A 23,400-nucleotide genomic window follows, 5' to 3' on the forward strand; every position below is an offset into this window, starting at 1 on the left:
AGTACTCTAGGAACTTTGAATCATTACATTAGCATGAATACTTTTGTCATAGAACACAATAAGCTGTTTTAAAAGTGGACACTTAGTGCAATTTTCACAGTTCCTGGGGGAGGTAAGTTATTGTTAGTTTTCACAGGTAAGTAAGTCACTTACAGTTCTCAGTTTTTGGTCCAAGGTAGCCCACCGTTGGGGGTTCAGAGCAACCCCAAAGTTATCACACCAGCAGCTCAGGGCCGGTCAGGTGCAAAGGTCAAAGAGGTGCCCAAAACACATAGGCTATAATGGAGAGAAGGGGGTGCCCCGGTTCCAGTCTGCCAGCAGGTAAGTACCCGCGTCTTCGGAGGGCAGACCAGGGGGGTTTTGTAGGGCACCGGGGGGGACACAAAGTAGCACAGAAAGTACACCCTTAGCAGCGCGGGGGCGGCCGGGTGCAGTGTGCAGACACGCGTCGGGTTTCCTTCAGGTTTCAATGGGAGACCAAGGGGTCTCTTCAGCGATGCAGGCAGGCAAGGGGGGGCTCCTCGGGGTAGCCACCACCTGGGCAAGGGAGAGGGCCTCCTGGGGGTCACTCCTGCACAGAAGTTCCATTTCTTTAGGGGCTGGGGGCTGCGGGTGCAGGGCCTTTTCCAGCCGTCGGGAAATGGAGTTCAGACAGTCGCGGTCAGGGGGAGCCTGGGGATTCCCTCTGCAGGCGTCGCTGTGGGGGCTCAGGGGGGACAACTTTGGTTACTCACAGTCGTAGAGTCGCCGGAGGGTCCTCCCTGAGTTGGTTGTTCTCCACCAGTCGAGTCGGGGTCGCCGGGTGCAGTGTTGCAAGTCTCACGCTTCTTGCGGGGAATTGCAGGGGTCTTTAAATCTGCTCCTTGTAACAAAGTTGCAGTTCTTTTGGAGCAGTGCCGCTGTCCTCGGGAGTTTCTTGTCTTTTTCGAAGCAGGGCAGTCCTCAGAGGATTCAGAGGTCGCTGGTCCCTTGGAAAGCGTCGCTGGAGCAGGTTCTTTGGAAGGCAGGAGACAGGCCGGTAAGTCTGGGGCCAAGGCAGTTGGTGTCTTCTGGTCTTCCTCTGCAGGGGTCTTTCAGCTTGGCAGTCCTTCTTCTTGTAGTTGCAGGAATCTAAATTCTTAGGTTCAGGGAAGCCCTTAAATACTAAATTTAAGGGCGTGTTTAGGTCTGTGGGGTTAGTAGCCAATGGCTACTAGCCCTGAGGGTGGGTACACTCTCTTTGTGCCTCCTCCCAAGGGGAGGGGGTCACATTCCTATCCCTATTGGGGGAATCTTCCTTCTACAAGATGGAGGATTTCTAAAAGTTAGAGTCACCTCAGTTCAGGACACCTTAGGGGCTGTCCTGACTGGCCAGTGACTCCTCCTTGTTTTTCTCATTATCTCTCCTGGACTTGTCGCCAAAAGTGGGGGCTGGGTCCAGGAGGCGGGCATCTCCACTAGATGGAGTGCCCTGGGGCATTGTAACACGAAGCTTGAGCCTTTGAAGCTCACTGCTAGGTGTTACAGTTCCTGCAGGGGGGAGGTGTGAAGCACCTCCACCCAGAGCAGGCTTTGTTTCTGTCCTCAGAGAGCACAAAGGCTCTCACCGCATGAGGTCAGACACTCGTCTCTCAGCAGCAGGCTGGCACAGACCAGTCAGTCCTGCACTGAACAATTGGGTAAAATACAGGGGGTATCTCTAAGATGCCCTCTGTGTGCATTTTTTAATAAATCCAACACTGGCATCAGTGTGGGTTTATTATTCTGAGAAGTTTGATACTAAACTTCCCAGTATTCAGTGTAGCCATTATGGAGCTGTGGAGTTCGTTTTTGACAGACTCCCAGCCCATATACTCTTATGGCTACCCTGCACTTACAATGTCTAAGGTTTTGCTTAGACACTGTAGGGGCATAGTGCTCATGCACATATGCCCTCACCTGTGGTATAGTGCACCCTGCCTTAGGGCTGTAAGGCCTACTAGAGGGGTGACTTACCTATGCCACAGGCAGTGGGAGGTTGGCATGGCACCCTGAGGGGAGTGCCATGTCGACTTACTCGTTTTGTTCTCATCAGCACACACAAGCTGGCAAGCAGTGTCTGTGCTGAGTGAGGGGTCCCCAGGGTGGCATAAGATATTCTGCAGCCCTTAGAGACCTTCCCTGGCATCAGGGCCCTTGGTACCAGGGGTACCAGTTACAATGGACTTACCTGGATGCCAAGGTGTGCCAATTGTGGAATCAAAAGTATATTTTAGGTGAAAGAACACTGGTGCTGGGGCCTGGTTAGCTGGGTCCCAGCACACTTCTCAGTCAAGTCAGCATCAGTATCAGGCAAAAAGTGGGGGGTAACTGCAACAGGGAGCCATTTCTTTACAGGAGTATTGTTGACATGCATGAATGACATGTTTGTAGTTGGTGTACTAAATGCAGTATTGTGTGTGAAATTGTCCTTAGATTTGAGCACAATGATATTTGTGTTGTCATATGTCTAATTTGCTTTTTTCTTTTTTCTTTTCAGTGGGATATCATTGGTGATTGATGTGTCTGTGCAGGGTAGTTGCTGGTGAGTAGCTTGTTCAGGCAAGTGAGTGGTATAGTTTTTTAGTATATAACTCTTTGTGATAAAGCTAAACTTTGTTTATTACTTATTTTAGTGCTAGTTGTTGTTGGCAATCCATTTGTTGTTAGTGAGGATCATGGCTAGCCGCAGAGTGACCGCTCAGCAGGTTGTTGGCATGCTCTTTGAGTCGCCTTCAGACCATGATTGACTCTGCATCTGGGGCAGAGGAGGAAGTGAGAGATTCTGGCAGTGAGTTTTCTGTCCGAGAGTATTCTGATGAGGAAGCTACTCTCAGTGCAGATGAAGGGCCTGTTTTAGAGGAGGACATTGACGTGCCAAGAGTGCAGCAGCCTGGGGCTGAAGGGTTTCCCATTAGAAGGCCTGATACCTGGATTGCCCCAAACATGGAGCAGCCACAGTCACCTGCATTTACTGGTCTTCCAGGGTGTAGATTCAATACGGAAAACTTTTTGCCTGTCCATTTCTTTCACTTGTTTATGGACGATGTATTTTTGGAGGAGATTGTGCAGCAGACTAATTTGTATACATATTTGAGGGACAACACTGCTAGACTTATGCCTCAGTCTAGAGCTACTTAGTGGGTTCCCACATATCTGGAAGAGATGAAAAAGTTTTTAGGTTTGACTTTTTTGATGGGGTTGATCAGGAAGCTGTCACTGGCTTCTTATTGGTCTACTAGTCCCTTGATGGCAACGGCTATATATTTCCTGCAACTATGACACGTAATCGATATTTGCTTCTTCTTCGTATGCTGCATTTTGTAGACAATGCTTTAGCCTTGCCACGAGATCACCCTGATTGTGACTGTCTTTTTAAGATTAGGCCTGTCCTTGATCATTTTGTAGATCGGTTTTCAGAGGTCTATGTTCCAGGCAAAGAGATAAGTGTGGACGAGTCTTTGGTCCTTTTCAAGGGGCGTTTATTTTTTAAGCAGTACATTCCTAGTAAGAAGGCACGGTATGGGATTAAATTGTATATGCTGTCAGAAAGCAGTACAGGATATGTGTATAATTTCCGGGTCTACACTAGTAGGGATTCCAGTATTGACCCTCCTGGTTGACTGGCCACTTTTAGAGTTAGCGAAAAAATTGTGTGGGAACTTGGTAGACGACTGTTTAACAAAGGTCACCATTTCTACGTAGATAATTTCTACACTGGAGTGCAGTTGTTCAAGGAGTTGTTTAGAGTGGACACTGTTGCTTGTGGCACAATCCGTTCTAACTGGAAAGGCTATCCAAGGGAGCTTGTCTGTAAAAAACTCGAGAGGGGACAGTGCAGTGCCTTGCGGAATAATGAGCTGCTAGCTCTGAAATTTTCAGACAGGAGGGATGTGTACATGCTATCTACCATCCATGATGAGAGTACTTCCCCTGTGACTGTTTGGGGTCAAGTTGCAGAAGTGAGCAAACCTGCGTGCATTTTGGACTACAATCGGCACATGGGTGGTGTTGATAGAGTAGATCAGAGGTTGGAACCTTATACTGCTCTTTGTAAGTCTTAAGTGTGGTATAAAAAGTTGGCCATTTATTTCATTTGGCAACTTTTAATGCTTTTATTGTGTTCAAGGATTGTTCACCTGAGTCAAGGATGACATTTGTTAAATTTCAGGAGTCAGTGATAGAGAGCCTTATTGTGGTGGAACGGGCAATAGTTCCTAGAGTAGAAGTGGTGGTGGAAGTAGCTAGATTGAAAGATCGCCACTTTCCAGATCACATTCCTCCCACTCCCAAAAAAGACTTGACCACAAAGAAATTTAGAGTATGTGCCCGGCGATCAATCCGGAGGGAGAGCCGGATGTACTGCCCCGAATACCCTTCAAAGCCTGGGCTGTGTGTGCCCAGCTGTTTTAGAAGTTACCACACTAGGAAAAGTTTTGGGGAAATACCGTGAGCATAAACTGCCTGTTTTATATTTTCATATGTTCAGTTTCACGGTTGGCATTACTGTTATGCACATGTTTGGTAGGATTCCCTAGGTGCCAGCTGAGCTAGAGGCCAAAATCTACAGGTAGGCACTTTGCAAAAAACACCTCTGTTTTCTGTCAAAAAATGGGATGTGTCCACGTTGTGTTTTGGGGCATTTCCTGTCGCGGGCGCTAGGCCTACCCACACAAGTGAGGTATCATTTTTATCGGGAGACTTGGGGGAACATAGAATAGCAAAACAAGTGTTATTGCCCCTTGTCTTTCTCTAAATTTTTTCCTTCCAAATATAAGAGAGTGTGTGAAAAAAGACGTCTATTTGAGAAATGCCCTGTAATTCACATGCTAGTATCGGTACCCCGGAATTCAGAGATGTGCAAATAACCACTGCTCCTCAACACCTTATCTTGTGCCCATTTTGGAAATACAAAGGTTTTCTTGATAGCTATTTTTCACTCTTAATATTTCAGCAAATGAATTGCTGTATACCCGGTATAGAATGAAAACCCACTGCAGGGTGGAGCTCATTTATTGGCTCTGGGTACCTAGGGTTCTTGATGAACCTACAAGCCCTATATATCTCCGCAACCAGAAGAGTCCAGCAGGCGTAACGGTATATTGCTTTAAAAAATCTGACATTGCAGGAAAAAGTTGAAGAGTAAAACGTAGAGAAAAATTGTTGTTTTTTTACCTCAATTTCAATTTTCTTTTTTTTTCAGTTTTAATTTTCTGTAGGAAACCCTTGTAGGATCTACACTAATTATCCCTTGCTGAATTCAAAATTTTGTCTACTTTTCCGAAATGTTTGGGTTTCTGGGATCCAGCATTGGTTTCATGCCCATTTCTGTCACTGACTGGAAGGAGGCTGAAAGCACAAAAAATCGTAAAAATGGGGTATGTCCCAGTAAAATGCCAAAATTGTGTTGAAAAATTGGGTTTTCTGATTCAAGTCGGCCTGTTCCTGAAAGATGGGAAGCTGGTGATTTTAGCACCGCAAAACCTTTGTTGATGCCATTTTCAGGGAAAAAACCACAAGCCTTCTTCTGCAGCGCCTTTTACCCATTTTTACATTTGGCTAATTTCTTGGCCTCCTTCAGGGGAACCCACAATGTCTGGGTACCTCTAGAATCCCTAGGATGTTGTAAAAAAAGGACGCAAATTTGGCGTGGGTAGCTTATGTAGACAAAAAGTTATGAGGGCCTAAGCGAGAACTATTCCAAATAGGCAAAAAAAGGCCTGGCACAGGAGGGGGAAAAGGCCTGGCAGCGAAGGGGTTAATGTAATGTTTTTATGTTTTTAATGAAATGTGTTTCAAGTCATAGTTCTGAGTGTTACTGATTAAGGTATCATTCATTAGAGTGTTGCACAGTAAAATGAAGGTGAGTTTCTTACAGTTGAGTGTTGTAGAGTGGGGCATTGTATAGTGTAATTGAGTGCACTGTAGTAGAATGTAGTGGAGTACAGTGAAAAACAGAGTAGTAGAGTATTGAATAGTGGAGTTGTATGGAGTACGGTAGTGTGTTGTACAGCTGAGCTGCATAGAGAGGATGATTGGATATTTGTGCAGGGCAAGGTATAGTCTCATATAGTGGAGTAGAGTTCAGTGTAGATTTGTAACATAGGGCCAGATGTAGCAAGCAGTTTTGCCCATTCTGTGTCTATGGGAAAATGTGTTCGTACATATGGCCCATAGTGTGGAGTACAGTATAATACAGTGTATTAGTGTGTAGAGTAGATTAGAGTAGAGTGACGCAGAGTGGATTATAGTGTAGTTGCGTAGCGTATAGTTGAGTAAACTTATAAATTGGAGTGGTGTCCTGTACAGTAGAGTGGAGAGTGTAAGATAGTACCATCTTTCTTGGCATGTTACCCCCAATTTTACATGTATGTCAGTATGTTTTTGCCTGTCTCACTGGGATCCTGCTAGCCAGGACCCCAGTGCTCATAGTTTATGGCCTAAATGTGTATGCCTGTGTAGTGCCTAACTGTGTCACTGAGGCTCTGCTGATCAGAACCTCATTGCTCATGCTCTCTGTCTTTAAATGTGTCACTATAGGCTAGTGACTACAATAACCAATTCTATTTGGCATATTGGAACCCCCTTATAAGTCCCTAGTATATGGTTCCTAGGTACCCAGAGCATTAGGGTTCCAAGAGACCCTTCTGGGCTGCAGCATTACTTTTGCCACCCATACGGAGCTCAAACATAACCTTCACAGGACTGCCACTGCAGCCTGAGTAAAATAGTGTTCACACTATTTTACAGCCATTTTACACTGCACTTAAGTAACTTATAAGTCACCTATATGTCCATCTCTGGATAGGTGCAAAGTTACCAAGTGTGAAGGTGCCCTTGCACTAGCAGGGGTCCCCCCACATTGTTCAGGGCCATTTCCCCTAACTCTGTGAGTGTGGGGACACCATTTTACGCATGCACGACATATAGGTCACCACCTATATGTAGCTGCACAATGGTAACTCCGAATATGGCCATGTGAGGTGTCTAAGATCATGGCATTGTCCCCCCCCCATTCCAGATCTGGTATGGGGGGCAATCCCATGCACCCTGGGGACTCCACTATGGACCCCCAGTACTGCCAAACCAGTTCTCTGTGGTTTTCCCTCCCTGCAGCTACAGTGCTGCCACCCCACAGATAGAGTTCTTCCCTCCTTGGGTCTGAGCAACTCAGTCCCAGGAAGGCAGAACAATGTATTTCCTTTGGGAGAAGGGTGTTACACCCTCTCCCTTTGGAAATAGGTGTTACAGGCTTGGGAGGGGTAGCCACCCAGAGCCTCTGGAAATGCTTTGAAGGGCACAGATGGTGCCCTCCTTGCATAATCCAGTCTACACCGGTTTAGGGAACCCCAGTCCCTGCTCTGGCGCGAAACTGGACAAAGGAACGGGGAGTGACCACTCCCCTGTCCATCACCACCCCAGGGGTGGTGCCCAGAGTTCCTCCAGTGTGTCTCAGACCTCTGCCATCTTGTTGTCAGACGTGTCGGGACACTCTGGAGGCCTCTGAGTGGCCAGTCCCAACAGGTGACGTCAGAGACCCTTCCTGATAGGTGCATACCTAGGTGGGTAGCCAATCCTCCTCTTAGGGCTATTTAGGGTCTCTCCTGTGGGCTTCTCTTCAGATTCAGCTTTGCAAGAATCCACCAGGACTCCTCTGCACTTCTCTCTTCGACTTCTGCCTAGGATCGACTGCTGACTGCTCCAGGACGCCTGCAAAACTGCAACAAAGTAGCCAGAAAGCTACCAGCGACATTGTAACACCTAATCATGCCAGCTTTCCAGACTGTTTCCTGGTGGTGCATGTTCTGGAGGCTGTCTGCCTTCACCCTGCACTGGAAGACATGAAGAAATCTCCTGTGGGTTGATGGAGTCTTCCCCCTGCTCCCGCAGGCACTAAACTACAGCCTCACCAGTACTCTGGGTCCCCTCTCATCCTGACGAGCGTGGTCCCTGGAACACAGGTGGTAGAACCAAATGATCCCGACTGTCCAGACGTCCAACTGTCCGAATTTGGAGGAGGTAAGTCCTTGCATACCCTCCCCAGACAGTATTCCTGTGCACCGTGTGATCTGCAGCTACAAGGGCTTCTGTGCACATTTCCAAGAAATCCTGCATGCACAGCCGAGCCTAGGTCCCCTGCACTCTGTCCTGCGATGCTCAGCTCCCTGAGTTGACCTCCAGCATCGTGGGAGCTCTTTGTGCAGTGTTGAGACGACCGCTGTGTTCAGTCTTCTTGAACCCGTGTTCAAGGACCCCTGTGGGTGCTTCCCTTTTTCCCATGGGCTCTTTACGTTGCTGAGGGCCCCCTCAGTCTCCCCATCCAAAGTGGTGACATCCTGGTCCTTCCTGGGCCCAGGCAGCACCCTTTTTCTTCAACCGTGACTCTTGCGTGCAGCAAGGCTTGTTTGCAGTACTATGCCAAGGAAACCACCCTGCATCTGCCAGCACATCGTGGGACATCTTCTGCACAAAGCAGAACTTCCTACCTCACTCCGTTGGTGCAGAACCAGCATCTTCTTCCAACCAGAGGCAGCCATTTCGCACCTTCATCCGGGGTTTAGTGGGCTGCTGCCCCCCTGGACACTTTAGCGACTCTTGGACGTGGCCCCCTTCCTTTACAGGTCTTCAGGTCCAGGAATCCGTCTTCAGGGCTTTGCAGTCTTGTGTAGTCCTTGCAAAATCCTTTATCATGACTTTAGTGTGTTTTGGGGGAAATAGTAGTACTTTACTCCTGCTTTCCTGGGGTGAAGTCTCCTCTGTACCCTTGGTGTTTTCCAACACTACCAGCGACCCTCTACACACTACACTTGCCTAGGGGTGCAATTGTGGTTCCCATTCCACTTACTTAGTATATGGTTTGTGTTGCCCCTAGGCCTATTGCATTCTATTGTGTTCTACAGTGTTTGCACTAATTTCTGACTGTTTTACTTACCTGATTTGGTTATTTGTGTATATTTTGTGTATGTTACTTACCTCCCAAGGGAGTATATCTACTGAGATATTTGTGGCACATTGTCACTAAAATAAAGTACCTTTATTTTTGGTAACTCAGAGTATTGTCTTTCTTATGGTATTGTACCTATTTGATATAGTGGTATTGCAGGAGCTTTGCATGTCTCCTAGTTCAGCCTTGGCTGCTCTGCTATAGCTACCTCTATCAGCCTAAGCTGCTAGAACACTTCTACACTCTTCTAATAAGGGGTAACTGGACCTGGCATAAGGTGTAAGTACCATTGGTACCCACTACAAACCAGGCCAGCCTCCTACAGAGAACTGTGTTATTGAATGTAGCTGTTTAGTGAAATAGGGTTTTGTACAATGGAGAGTACGGCATAGATTGGACTGTAGAGTTACACAGTGGAGTGTACATGGGTAGAGTGAAGTAGAGTTGTGTACTGTGCCCCAAAGTGCAATATAGTTTTATGGAGTGCAGTTCTAGACAGAGAAGCAGTGTCAAACAGTTAAGCCAGGTGAGAGTGCAGTAGCATACACTGTAGTGGCATAAATTGGATTCCATACAGTGGAGTACCATATAGTAAAATAGTGTACAGTGGAATAGTATACAGTCTAATAGTGTACAGTGGAGTGTAGAGAGTGGATTGACAGAAAGTTCAATAGCATTCACTGGAGTGTCATTGAGTGGAGCGCCATATACTGGAACAGCGTACAGTGCAGTGGAGTGTCATACAATGGATTAGAGTTCAGTGGAGCCATTCACAGTGGAGTGGCATACAATGCAATGTGATAAACTGGGATACCATATAGTGGAGTGGCATACAAAGGAGTGGCGTCCAATGGAATTGCCTAGAATGGTGTGTTCTAGAGTGGTTTGGCGTACACTAGATTGCATACAATGGAGTGCCAAACAGTGGGATAGCGTAGTGTACTGTGGCATGCAGTGGCGTGGCGTACAGTGGAATAGCATATAGTCAAGTAGCGTACAGTGGAGGTAGTTACAGTTGTGTGGCATAGGCTGGATTGCATCCAGTGTAGTGTGTACAGCAGAGTTGCGTACAATGGTGTTGCAAATACTGCAGTGGCATACAGTGGAGTGGGGCAGAGTGGAACAGCATGTAGTGGAGTGTCGCCTGAGAGAATAGCAGAGAATGGATGTGGTGAAATTGTCCTCCAAGTGAAATAATAAGTTCCACAGTAACACAAACAGATCCGTAAACAAAGTTTATTTTCATTGTAGATAAAAAGATCCCGCAACCCGTGCTGCCGTAGTCCTCAGGACAAAGTCTCAACTGATTTATCCGAACACAACGACACCACGAATCGGTTCAAAACACTTTCAAAGTTAAACATTACACATGCCACATTGAACATAGTAATAACACGAGGCACCTTTTTTTAACATAAACAAAATTACATCAAACTAACTAATAACTTGACTACAGCTTCGAGCACACTCAGAACACAAACGCGCTCGGGCACAGAACTAATTACATCATAGAGCACAAGACTCACACTAAAACAATGGAATAGCGTAGAGTGGAATGGCGTAGAGTGCAGTAGCATGCACTGAATTGCATTACAGTGAAACAGTGTAGAAGGGAGTGGTATGTAGGGGAGTAGAGTACAGTGAAGTGCGTAGACTGGAATAATGTATAGTAGAGTCATGTGCAGTCGAACTGCGTACCATGGAGTGGTGTACAGTGTAGTGGCGTACAGTGGAATAGCGTAAAGTTTGGTGGTGTATAGTATAGTGTTGTATGGTGTAGTGGTGTACAGATGTAGTTGACATTTTGGAGGACTGTAGGTTATGGTGTTCAGAGTAATGCAAGGTAGCAACTTGCCCTGCATTGCATTTGTGCACATGTACCAAGCAAAGTAGAGCTACGTATTGTAGCTTTGAGTAGTTTTGTAAATTTTACTTAAGTATTGCGCTGCCCTATCAACACTATGCGTAACGCAAGAGTAACGCAATAGAATCGCAAATCTATCCCCTAGTGATATATTGTGGCACGGTATAGCATGGTAAGTTTCTGGCATAATGTGGTGCATAGGGATATCAAGCTTGTGTATAATATGTTAATGTCTACATTTACAAATTTAAAAGGCAACCTTAATCCTTTTGTTGACTTTTGGATTGTTGTGGCTTTCGGCCTTAAATATAAGTAGGTAGTAGTTTTTATTGTAGTCCCCTACCTATTACCATTTTCTTAAAGTGGAAATAGGTATACACATTTTTGTATCATTATCAATTTATTTAACCATTTTACGTAGTACAGTGGTAGTACCTAGCAGTTACTGTGTGGTTTACCAAATGTACAATTTTATATATTTTTTTAAGTAATGCAATAAATTGTAGATATTACTGTGGCAATGCGTGGACTTTTGTGACGTAATGAGATATTCGAAAAATTGTAAAGACACTGTAGAAATATTGGTTATTACAATGTTTTATAATTTTTTATACATTTTTTTAAGGTGCTGCGGTACCACCTAGGTAGTACCTTGGTATAACTCGGTACTCTGTAATATTTAAAAACAATGTGTAGAAGCTTATAATTTTTATGTCCCTACCTATTATCACTTAAAGTAAGTGATAATAGGTAGGAAAAACATATCAAAACCATTAAATATATTTAAGACCCTAAGCTAAAACATCAGCTAAGTGGCCTTAAAACAACAATGGCTGCCTGTAATGTTTGTAAAGACAGTAAGGCCCGTATTTATACTTTTTTTGCACCGCATTTGCGGCATTTTTTGATGCAAAAACGGCGCAAACTTGCAAAATACAATTGTATTTTGTAGGTTTGTGCTGCTTTTGCGTCAAAAAGCGGCGCAAATGCAGCGCTAAAAAAGTATAAATACTGGCCTAATTATCTAATATAATGACTATGTACTGTTGTACTACATTGAAAATATCTCAGAAGTACCTCACTAACAGATACCACTAAGTTTAAAATGCTAATAATTCACGCTTTTTAGATGCAACCACAAAAGAATTATCTGCACGCTAAAATCTTCAATCCTGCTGAATTTCATCCAAATCCAATTGACCATTTTCATGCCACGTGAAGGACCCCTGTTTTCCTTTGTACCCCCCCTTAACTAAATGCAGCAAACCTTCCAATCCTCTGACAATGTAATGGGTGCAACAGGTCTGCAAAGCTTTGTGGAAATTCGTCAAATGGGTGCAAATTTATTAAGGGATAAAAATCGGAAAAATCCCTATCTTGAGTGGCTACCGCCACGGGTGACATACATGTGGAATTAAGTGCTGGTAAACCTATACTTACCTACATATACTTACCTTCACAATATTTTAGTACTCAATATTTTTGTGTGACTTCAATTTTCTGGTAGCATACCCCTATATTGGAAACAAAATGATTCAAGTGGAGCAGTGGGTAGATAGAGTAAATTGTACCAGAAGGCTCTAGAGATATTTAAATAAAATATGAAAATTCAAAGGAAAGTTTCCAGTTACTACACTCATAAGCAATGAAAAACATAAAAGTTGGGTATTTCATTTTAAAAGCAAACACACAATATAATTACAGAGGTAAAGGCTCCTCAAGAATAGTCTATTTTACTAGTAAGCATCTGTAGCCCAGTGGTGGTTTCTTCTCGAGGGCAGGAGAGCGTTGCCCCTCCCCACCCCTGCCCGCAGTGAGCCGTGCAGGCAAAAATAAAATTGCAATGAAAAAATGTCATTGCCATTTTATTTTTACCAGTGCAGCATGCACCAACCCAAAGACATGCTGGGAATGTCCTCCGCTGCCAGCACAGCCTTGACTGGACGCTCTAAAGTGCGCATGTCACTATGGCCGGCTGTTTTGTGCCGGCCAAAGTGACATGCGCACTTTGAAGCTCTCCACTCAGCTGTCTTAAGAGAGCTGGGTGGAGACATAGCACAGGCCTCTAGTGCCTGAATGAGGGCTTCTCTCATGCTGATTAGCAGCATGAGAGCAGTATATGGATTGGTTAGGGGAGCTCCTCTGGCATAGGAGGAGGAGAAGAGCACCGAGGAAGAGGCAGAGCCTGTGGGTAAGTAATGTTTTTTATTTTAAATGTATAATGCATGTGTATGTGTAATGCATGTATGTGTAATGCATATATGTGCGTAATGCACGTAAGTGTAATGGTTGTGTTTATTTTGTATTTGGTGTTATGGTTTGGGCTTTTGGAGTAAGGGGTGTTTTGCATATTCTTTTTGGCAAGTGATGGGGCACTTCACCTGCATAACCCTTTTCAAAGTGTACATGTGGCTGCTGCCTTAGCCCCTCTTTTAACTATGTTTTTTGGTTTGTAGCAACCATTACCTTGAAATAGAACCAATGACTGTCTCAGTCGTGAATTCTCTTTCACTGAGTGCGCCAGCTTCCTCTTCAGACTCCTTATTTTGGCACGCAGTTCCAACTTCGATAAATGATACATTGGATCATCTTCTTCGCTGCTGCTGTCACTATACAGCAAGGCACTTTTTGACTGATGTTCTTCCTGAAATTAGACAAATAAATTAGGGCTATGCAGATTATGCACCTACCAAAGGCCCCTTCCTACAACATGACTGCGTGAACGGGTAATGCCTTATACAACTCATTACTGCTGTTAACATAGGCTTTTCTGTAAAAATGAAAAGTAAGAACATATAACAGCCACTGGCGGGACATATTTTTGTCTAGTTAAGAGGGGCAAATGCCCCACCTTTGACTAAGTAACATTGCTCTTTTGCAGGAATTCCATACTCATAATGTAACAAATGCAAGTTTTAAAAAACAAATCCCTTAAAATGGGGTAACCACTGTCCCGCTTTGCTTAGAAACTGCTGCTGCCACACACTTCTGTTTTCTGCCACTCTAATTTCAGAACCTTAGACTCTCTCTTCAAAGTAGAAACCAAATGTACCCATCATAGTGCCAGGAGGATGGTAGCAGCTGTGAGTAGAATACAGGGATACCTTTCCTCATCAAACTAAAAAGTAGCTGTCCCACCACAGAAGTGACATCACATCTGTGATCGAGACTTCCGGTCTCCTGACAGCCCGTCCCGGAACTGGCACAGGTGTAGGTGGGCCATATGGGTTGTGACATCATGTGATCACGTGTTAGTCACGTGCCAGGTTCCTTGCCAGAGTGTCTAGGTCTATCTAAAATGATAGCCCTACAGGTGTGTGCCATGTTTCTGCACCTAAGAGGACAAGTCTCGACATGTTCAGGCCGTCACAACCCTATGGCTGTTGTGTGCCTCCTCACAGGGAGGAGCAGTGGAAATACACAGCCCCCACCCTCCCCAGTGCTGCCTACCCAAGAGCGACTGTTCGAATGTGACGTTTTAAAAAAATAAATAAACTTCAAGCCCCACATGTATAGATAGGGTCAATGAGGGTGTATACAGTCATACAGCAAGACATTTAAAAACACAAGTCATAGTTGTCTTAAGGAGGGAAACTGTGTGTAAGGGGCAGATAAGTGAGGCCTGACCACCCACAAGGGTGCTTCATGCAATACACATATTCTAGAGGAGTTGCTACCCACTGCCCCTATTATCTTATCTGGACTGCTTGTTACTGCTTACTTGAAACCTATGTTTTTCTGCATGTCACAGGCCTCATACCTGATTAGCAGATGTCAAAGTATAAAGTGACAGCCCCAAGGTGAAACATCCCAATGTTTTGAAAATGTAACCCTAAAGCATAATATGTTTCTGAGCCCACCCCTCCACAAAGCCTGTGCATAATTAGCATGTCGTAGTAAGTATAAAAGCCCCCATGGAGATCATACACACAACCACATTCACAAGACTCTTTTTTGAACTACATACTCAAGTTTGCAGAGAGCAGGGCTACCCCTACCATCAAGGAGAAAAATATGAATGGCAGAGCGCAAACTGAGGATGCAAACCAGCTCCTACTTAAGATAAATAACTATGGCCTGTTTGTATATTTATAATGTAGTTTCAACCTACCGCTGTCTCCAGCTCTTTCCCTATGTCACCCAGAATGTGTGTGCCCTGTACTTTGATCAATATTATCCAAGGCATGTGCTTATGAGGATGGCAAAGGGATCTTATTTGTAGAGTAGAACAGTAATTTATGTGGCAAAAAATTAGAAGGACTAGAATTACAGTACAGGTGAGTACACAGAATCCAGCGTTTATCAACACAGAATTCTAGAACAGGTACTAATAACATAATACAACATAAATAATAAAACACAGGGTGATGACGTTTAATTAAAATGCATTTGTGATAACACAGGAGCACTATCCAGCTTTGGACCATTTTTTTTTTTTTAAAGAGAAAAAAGGAAACCAGGCACATAGCTAAATTTCTCGAGGTAAAAGTGCACATGGTTTATCAGGCACACACCACCCCATAGCCCTCCCCATCCGCATTCCCTACTCTCACCTCACACTACATCGCTGCAGCTTTTCCAGACCCTCCAAGGGTCCCTGCTGCGGTCCGGCACTCCTCCTCCTGGTGCGTGGCCCATTCCCACCGGCCTGAGGGTAGGGTGTAGGGCTCAACGCAGACCTCAGATCCCTACAGCCTACCCTCAGATTGGTAGGGATCAAGCAGCACTCCTCCTCCTTGAATGTGCTTTGTTCCCTACCGAACTGATGGTAGGATGTAGGGCTCAAGTAGGGGATCAGCTTTGGCCCCAGGTCTTCAGCAGCACCATCCCCCTGGGCCGCCACAGTGAGCTTTCTCCCCCAAGCTGGGGGCTCAACACGGGCCCCAGGTCTTTAGCAGCACCATTCCCAGGGGGCCGGCATGTTGGTGTTTTCTCAAGTAGGGGACATTATGCAGGCTCCAATTTGAAGGGATGGGCCAGGGTATGGAGCACGAGGCTCAGACTTTACCTGCTTACATGGCACACCGTTCTTTAAGGGTTGGGAGTCTGATATACAGTGCACTTTGGCAGGGGGCGCTGAGCGTGAGGCTTCAGCCCTCTGCCCTCACCTCCCCAGGGCCGTGGATCACTGGGGGCGCAGGGTTTGAGCTTCACACTTGACGCTCCCTCACCCGAGGGCCTCAGCTCTTCTAGGCAGGGGGCTCCAAGCTCAAGGCTCATGACCTCTGCCTCCACTACTCCAGGACTAAGGATCATTAGGGTAGGGGGCTCCTAGCGGGCCTCTGTCCCCCCCTACCCATGCCTCACGGCTCTTCAGACCAGGGGGATGCAGGGTTTGAGCTTCACGCTAGCCTCTGCTCTTCAGGCCCTCTGACCTACCACCCCCAGGCCTCACAGCTCTTCAGGGCATGGGGACCCCCAGTGCAAGGCTCGGTCTCCATGCCCACTCCACAGACCCGCTAAGCTCCTCAGGGGCAGGGGGTGCAGAGTGTAAGGCTCACGCCCTCTGCCCTGTCACCCACATGCCCCATAGCTCTTCAGTGGTGAGGGGCGCCGCACCCTCCTATCCACTCACCTGGGTCCTGAGATGTTCAGGTGGGTGCTGAGCACAACGCTTGTGTCCCCCTGCAACCCTTCGCAGCCTACAGATGTTCAATGGCTGGGGAGGGGATAATGAATGCAAGTGTGTGGTGGAGCAAGGCTTAGCCAGTCTACTCCCCGCCTTCCAGGCCGAGGCTTACAGAGAGCCCCATCCCCGCACAGTGAGTGGTTGCCAGGTGTTTTTAAAATGGTGCACAAAACAAGTTATGGTCTCAATCCGTCTGTGATTTTTAGAGCTGTTTTTTTAAAGCTAAATTTATCTCTTCTGTACACGGGATTTCCCAGAGTTAATGTGGACCCCCGAGGAAACGGCAGCCTTTCAGCAAGGTACAACTATTTAGAGCTTTATAGTGCAGAGATCTTTGTCAACATGCCAGCCTCAACAACATTGTCTTATTTGTTATTTTTTTTAGTTTCTAAAAATGTGTATGTGTGCTTTTTATACATGCTATGATGCCGAAGTGCATCTGGCAGTGAATGCAATACAGCAAATCCTAGAGGCTCAAGGTGCCACATTGACAGTGCAGCACAGATGGCTATTCTGTAATTAACGGTGTACAAATAGCTTTTGAATACAACCGGTGTTTTTATCACAGTTGTTCTCGTTGTTACAAACCCCACGAGTTTACCAGGCTGCTGGGTAACAAGTTAGAACACTTACACCGTTGTACTCTGGTGAAGGCGCAATATGTTGAAAACTGCAGCTTCGTTATGACAACCCTTTGGGAGCGTGAATGGTTAGGTATGCTAACATCAGATGCAGAACTCGTGTCCTTAATTAAGAGTCATCAGTTACTCAAACCTATGGAGTCCCTCAACACCTTATTTGGGGGCCATACAAGCATAATACAGATGTGCAGAGCTGTGGGCAAGGGTGGGAAAATACACTGTTACGACTTCACAAGTCTGTACCCGCTTGTGAACAAACAGAAAATATACCCCATACGCCGCCCCACCATCATATATAGGTACTTTAAACGCATAGGTGAATACTTTGGGCTCATTAAATACCAAATCTATCCACCCCGGCGGCTTTACTTCCCAGTGGTACCATACAGAGTCGATGGTAAGCTAATGTTCCCACTATGTCGAACATGCGCTAGTAAAGAGACTAGCCACTGCAGACACAGTGACGAGCAAAGGATACTGGTCAATACCTGGTGTAGCACTGAGGTACAAACGGCCCTAAGAGAAAGGATACATACTTATATAGTGGAAATATGGCACTTTGAAGGAAAACAACCCAACTCTTTTCTGACTATATCAACTTATTTCTCAGAGACAAGCAGGAGGCTTCAGGTTTCCAAAATGGTGTGTTAATGAGACCTCTAAGCAAAATTACATTGAAGATTACTATGTTCATGAGGGTATAAAATTGAGACCCAAGTTGATGAAGGTCAACCCAGCCAGGCGTCAGTTAGCCAAGCTCTGCTTAAACTCCTTATAGGGAAAATTCGCACAGCGTACAAATATGTCATGCACAACCATAATAACAGATCCTGACAAGCTGTTTAAGTAACTATGTGCCCCGTGTTACGATGTGTCCAGTTGCAAGTTTATTAATGATATTTTACTACAATACAGTTGTTATTTACAAGATCATTCAAATATAGATTTAGAACATTTCTAAACATCAGCCCCTCAGACAGTTTACTAATAAAATATATACAATGCTCCCTGCATGTGATTGCTAGAGAATCCTGTACCCACATCTCATTATACTTTACCCTAGCAGCAGCTTTTTTATATACTTAAATACAGGTTTTGTATAGATGTTATGTTTGGAGAACACCACTGAACTGACAAACACTGTAACCTTGTCGATATCCAAAAACAGGGCCATCCAATGTGTTCCACCCTTGTAATGCGGATCTGTGTTAAAGAAGAGCATGGAAGGTATTTTACCCCTATTTCCTCAGGCAGTCCATCACTTGGAAAAACACCTAAAAAGTATTTCATAGCATATTTATGATGGCTTAAGAACCTGCCTATCTGAACAGCGTCTATTTTCCAATATTTTAAAGATAGTCAAACAGAATCTGTCTGGTGTGGTTGACCTGTATGACACCGTTGAATACAGAGAATACAATCATATTCACATTGGTAGCCAAAGGTTGACTAAAACTTATTTTGGCTTTTAGATTTCTGTATTTGATCAAATTATAGTGATCGCAGTCTTCCATGTCGGGCGTCAGATTGAAAGCGAACAGTGTGTAGCCAGCCCCATATCCTTCTCTTGATACGACGACTCCTGAGTCCCTCAGATGTTTCCCAGTTATCAACACCACCCCAAGATATTTCCTGATAAAATTAGCTGTTCCGAAACTCGGTGTGTACAGTTTTGCAGAAATCACAGACCCCTCATGGACCAACGCAGCTTAGTTGATGTCGTAGTGCTTCAGATTGAAAGGGTTTGAGGTATAGAGCCCACTTAAAGCTGTATTGTCCACAAAACCTACAATAATAAGTTTCGGTAGCTGTCCCAGAAATACATTTTGCTGCTGGGTTAATCTGGTATTGGTTGGAATGCTGAATATCTTCATAGCTTCTCTTTCAACTGCATAGTTGGTGTTCAATAGTTGTAAAGCTTCAACATGAGCCAATCTGACGCTAGGTGATACTTTATACTGTTCCGCATCCCCACTGATGAGACAGAATGAATCCTTGTTGCAGGTAAGTTTGATCTTAAGATCGATAGTGTTGACAAGCAGGTTATCTCGGTCCTAATGTATACGGCTAAGGAGATCAAACTGTCTACTGCCTGTGGCAAACCTTGCTCTTTTGACAAAACCATGGTTGTTCTCGTCCAGCTCCTTGTCTTCAAAATGTCTGTATCTATGTAGAAGAGCCCCACTGAAAGCTGGGTTTTCACGGCCTCACAGCTGTAATTTAGAATACTCTTGATCTATACACGTACATGTTATCATCTTGCGTGACATGCTGGTCACCTAGGGTGATGTCCACCTTGTTGAACAAGGTTGTTATGGAGTAGGCGATTGTCACCACTTTAGTGTTGTTCGCTATGTTGGAACCGTCCGCTTTTACGATTTTACAGATAAAGTGCAACAGCGTATCATTGAGATTCAGATACATATCCATAGACTCGGACACAAAAAACTCTATCAGCTCCAAAGGCATCAAAGAGGCTAGCGGCAATACCACCATGAAAAAACTGTCTTTGATGCTAATCTGCGTCGGTTTTTAGAGAAAACAGGTCTAACTCTTATTTAGCACATTCACCTGATGCGCAATGTGCAAAGGGCATGTTTACAAGTTGTTGTGCTTCAAAAAATATTTACGTTGACATCCGTTCTCTTCTTCTTAGAAGCTCTATTCCGACTAACAGATCTTCTTTTGTGAGAGCTTTTTTTTTTTTATAAAGAGTTTTTTATTTATTTTTAGAAACGAACAAATATTCGTAAAAACACAATAAAAATGTATTATAACAGTGAATGCAAACACAAATACCAATACTCACGCACCTTCCGAGATATATTGTTTGTCATTTACCTCTTGCTCATCCCTGTCTCTGGCCCCGATATACTCTATGAAGACTAATATTGCAATTAGAATTTGAGTTTGAGTTTGGTCCCACCTCTACAGCCCGGGATTGGTAACTCCTATGTTCATGGTTTAAAAGGAAACCGGCTCACTCGTTGTCTCGTGTGGTGTGAGTGTGACTCTTAACTGTAGCCGAGTTGGGATTGTAGGTAGTAGTGCCCCTTGCCCCTCGCCCCTCGGGTGATTTTGATTTCGGGGAATTGTTTGGGGAGTTCTGTTGTCTTAGGATGGTTAAGCGGTTAGTAGATTCACCCATGGTCCCCACACTCTAGTGTATTTGTCGGGGCATCCTCTGGCATTGTATACTAGTTTTTCGCACCCTGCGCACCAATCTACACCTCGTCTCCATTTGGTGAGGGACGGTGCTTTTGTAGCCTTCCATTCTGACATGATATCTCTTTTTGCCACAAGGCAGGCCACTCCCAGGAATGTACGACTCGCCCTGTTTAGCCCTGTCTCACCTAGGGCCCCTAGTAAGAGTGATGTTGGGGAGATCTCTACTGTTAATTGCAGTGCCTCGGAGACTTCCTTTATAATTGACCTCCAATACGACTCTATAGTTGGACATGTCCAGACCATATGAAAAAAGTCGGCTCCTGGTTAGGAATACCGGGGGCATTCGTCTGTGGGTCGAAGATTGGCCCGATGGAGTCTCTTAGGGGTAAGATAGGCTGCGTTTAGGTAAAGGGTTTGCAACAACTGGAATCGTGTGGATATGGCTACTGTTCGAGGGGCCATCAATGCTTCTCTCCATTCCAAGTCTTCCATGGGACCTACCCAGCCCTCCCATTTCTGGCGAAGCTCCTCGAGGGGGGGGGGGATGTGTTTGTGAGGATAGAACGGTAGATCTGGGAGATTCCTCCTTTGTTTAGATATCCCATCATGACCCTTGCTTCTAATGGACTATATTTTGGGATGTCGTCTCCAGGCCGTATGTGTACTAGTAAAGCGTGTCTGATCTGTAGGTATTTGTGAAATTGGGTGTTATTAAGGGAGTATGTTCTCTGAAGCTCCTCAAATGATCGGATTTGTGAATCGCCCCAGATGTCGCCAAGTGTGGATATCCCAATAATGTCCCATTTCCAGAAACCCTCTAACGCGGAGACCTCCCCCAACCACTTCCCCTGCCAAAGAGGTGTCTGTAGTGTTAGACGTGACCACCACCCCGTGGCCCTTTGTGCTGCCCGCCAACCCGTGAGAACCAGCCTGGTCACTTCGGGGAAGTTTTGCGGGATCACGCCCCTGTATAGAGCATCGAAGACCCCGCTGTAGCCCAGTGTTTGGAGTTCTAGTCTGTACGCGGGGTCAGTCCACACTCCTGATAGCCAGTCGTTAATCACTAGTAGTTGCATAGCCAAATAGTAAAAGTATACGTTGGACATACCCAGTCCCCCTTCGTAAATGTCTCTCTGACATGTAACAAAGGAGAGTTTGGGGCAGGAACCTCGCCATATGAATTGCCGCGTCATTGTCTCAATCTCGTTGAACCATTTCCGTGGGATTGGGTATGGAAAGTTCTGCAGTAGGTATAGGAATCTGGGGAGTATCATCATTTTGTATAATGCTATTCTCCCCAGTGTGTTAAGTGGAAGGTTTTGCCAGCGTTGGAGATCTTTTTTGGACTTCTTAAGGAGCGGTGTGACGTTTAGTTCCCATGTTAGTTCGGGGAGTAGAGTTATGTAGACCCCCAAGTATTTAAAACTGTTGCGGCGGATTGGGATGCTTTTTTGCCAGCTTATACAGTCTCTAGAGGGGTGTAGAGGGATCAGTAGGGATTTTCCGGGGTTAAGTGTTAGTCCGGAGGCCTGCGAGAAAAGGTTCATGAGATCTAAGACACGTGGGCCACTCTTTGCTGGGTTGGATAGATAAAGGAGGACATCATCCGCGTACAGCGCTACCCAGTCTTCCGGGCCTGTGGGCCATGTCCAACCTGTTACTAGTGGGTCTTCCCTCAGCAGTTTGGCCAGAGGTTCAATCGCGAGGGCGAAGAGTAACGGTGATAGTGGGCATCCCTGACGGGTCCATGACGAATGGGGAATGGTTCAGAGGCCACCCCGTTTACTTGGACACAAGCGGTGGGATTAGAGTAAAGCAGTTTAACAAGACCCCGAAATTTGGGTCCAAATCCGTTCTTTATTAGAGCGTGTTCTAGATATGTCCAGTCCACTGTGTCAAAGGCTTTTTCAAAGTCTATCAGAAGAAGGGCGGGGGGGGGGACCCGGTCAGGGTGCTGCGTTGGGCCAGGGCAACGTGTAGTCTCCTAGTGCAGTGCCTGGTGCTGCGAGAAGGCATGAAGCCACACTGGTCTGGGTGTACCAGTGAGGGGAGCACTACTTTTAATCTGGTAGCAAGTATTGTCGAGAGTACCTTAATCTTGGCGTTCAACAGGGAGATCGGTCTGTAAATCGAGCGGTCCCGTGATGGCGGTTGTGTCTTTGGGATCACCACTATTGTGGCTTGGTCTAATCCAGTGGGGAATCGGCCGACCCTCTCCGCTTCCTCTAACATGTTGAGCAGGTGGGGGCTTAGAATGTCCCCGCATCTACTATAGAGCTCCAACGGGAAACCGTCTGTACCGGGTGTTTTTCCCGGTGCCAGTCCGGATATGGCTGCTGTGATTTCAGCCAGAGTAATGGCCTCATCCAGGATCTCTCTGGTTGTATGTGAGATAGTGGGGAGGGTCATGTCATCTAGTAGGGGAGACTCCCTTTCAGCTAATGGGCGGGGGCGCGCCGCGTATAGGTGAGTATAATACGAGGCAAAGCTCGCCGCGATATCACTGGGAGTCTTCGCGACCGAGCCGCCTCCTCCGTGACTTCGGGGATAATTCTGTCGGCTAATGGGCGCGAGGCCAGCCAGTGCAGGAGTTTGCCATTCTTATCGCCCCATCCGTACACACGGGCCACCGACGCCCTCCAGGTGTGTTTTGCGGCCTCGAGCACCAACTGTTTTATCTCCTCCCTAATCATTGTTAAACGTCTTAAGGTGGATGCTGATGTGGCGGTAGTCTCAGACTGCTCCAGGGCTAAGGCTTTGGACTCGAGGGCTGTCACCTGCAGGTCTCGTGCTCGTTCACGGGCGCGTAGCGCGGTGTTTGGCATAGCCTCTAAGTGTGGCTTTACATGCCGCCCATACTGTGCCCGGGGAGCGAACAGATCTCAGATTTTGATCGAAGTATTGAGTGAGGTGATCCCTAATTTCGATTGTATACTCCTTATTCTGCAGGTACCAGGCGTTTAGGCACCACGTTGGACGCTGGGTCGGGGATGGGTTCCCCAGACGTATCTGCACTGGGGAATGGTCTGAGACCCCTCGGGGTAGTATCTCTGCGCCGGTGACTTTAGAGATGTCTAGAGCAGGCATAAACACGAGGTCGATTCTTGCCTGAGAGCGGTGGGCTGCTGAGGTGTGTGTGTATTGCCGGGTTTTGGGG

General features: G+C 45.9%; 1 protein-coding gene across 4 annotated transcripts in view; it reads right to left on the minus strand.

The window, feature by feature from the left end:
- Positions 1 to 23,400, minus strand: part of BEND6 (BEN domain containing 6) — a 310,591-nt gene that overhangs the window by 59,097 nt on the left and 228,094 nt on the right. For all 4 annotated transcript variants that reach the window (XM_069235770.1, XM_069235768.1, XM_069235769.1 and 1 more), the window contains one exon: positions 13,272 to 13,449. In XM_069235770.1, the coding sequence (XP_069091871.1) occupies positions 13,272 to 13,449 (178 nt within the window). The remainder of the gene's footprint in view (positions 1 to 13,271; positions 13,450 to 23,400) is intronic.

This window comes from Pleurodeles waltl, chromosome 5, assembly GCF_031143425.1.
Source record: "Pleurodeles waltl isolate 20211129_DDA chromosome 5, aPleWal1.hap1.20221129, whole genome shotgun sequence".
NCBI lineage: Eukaryota > Metazoa > Chordata > Amphibia > Caudata > Salamandridae > Pleurodeles > Pleurodeles waltl.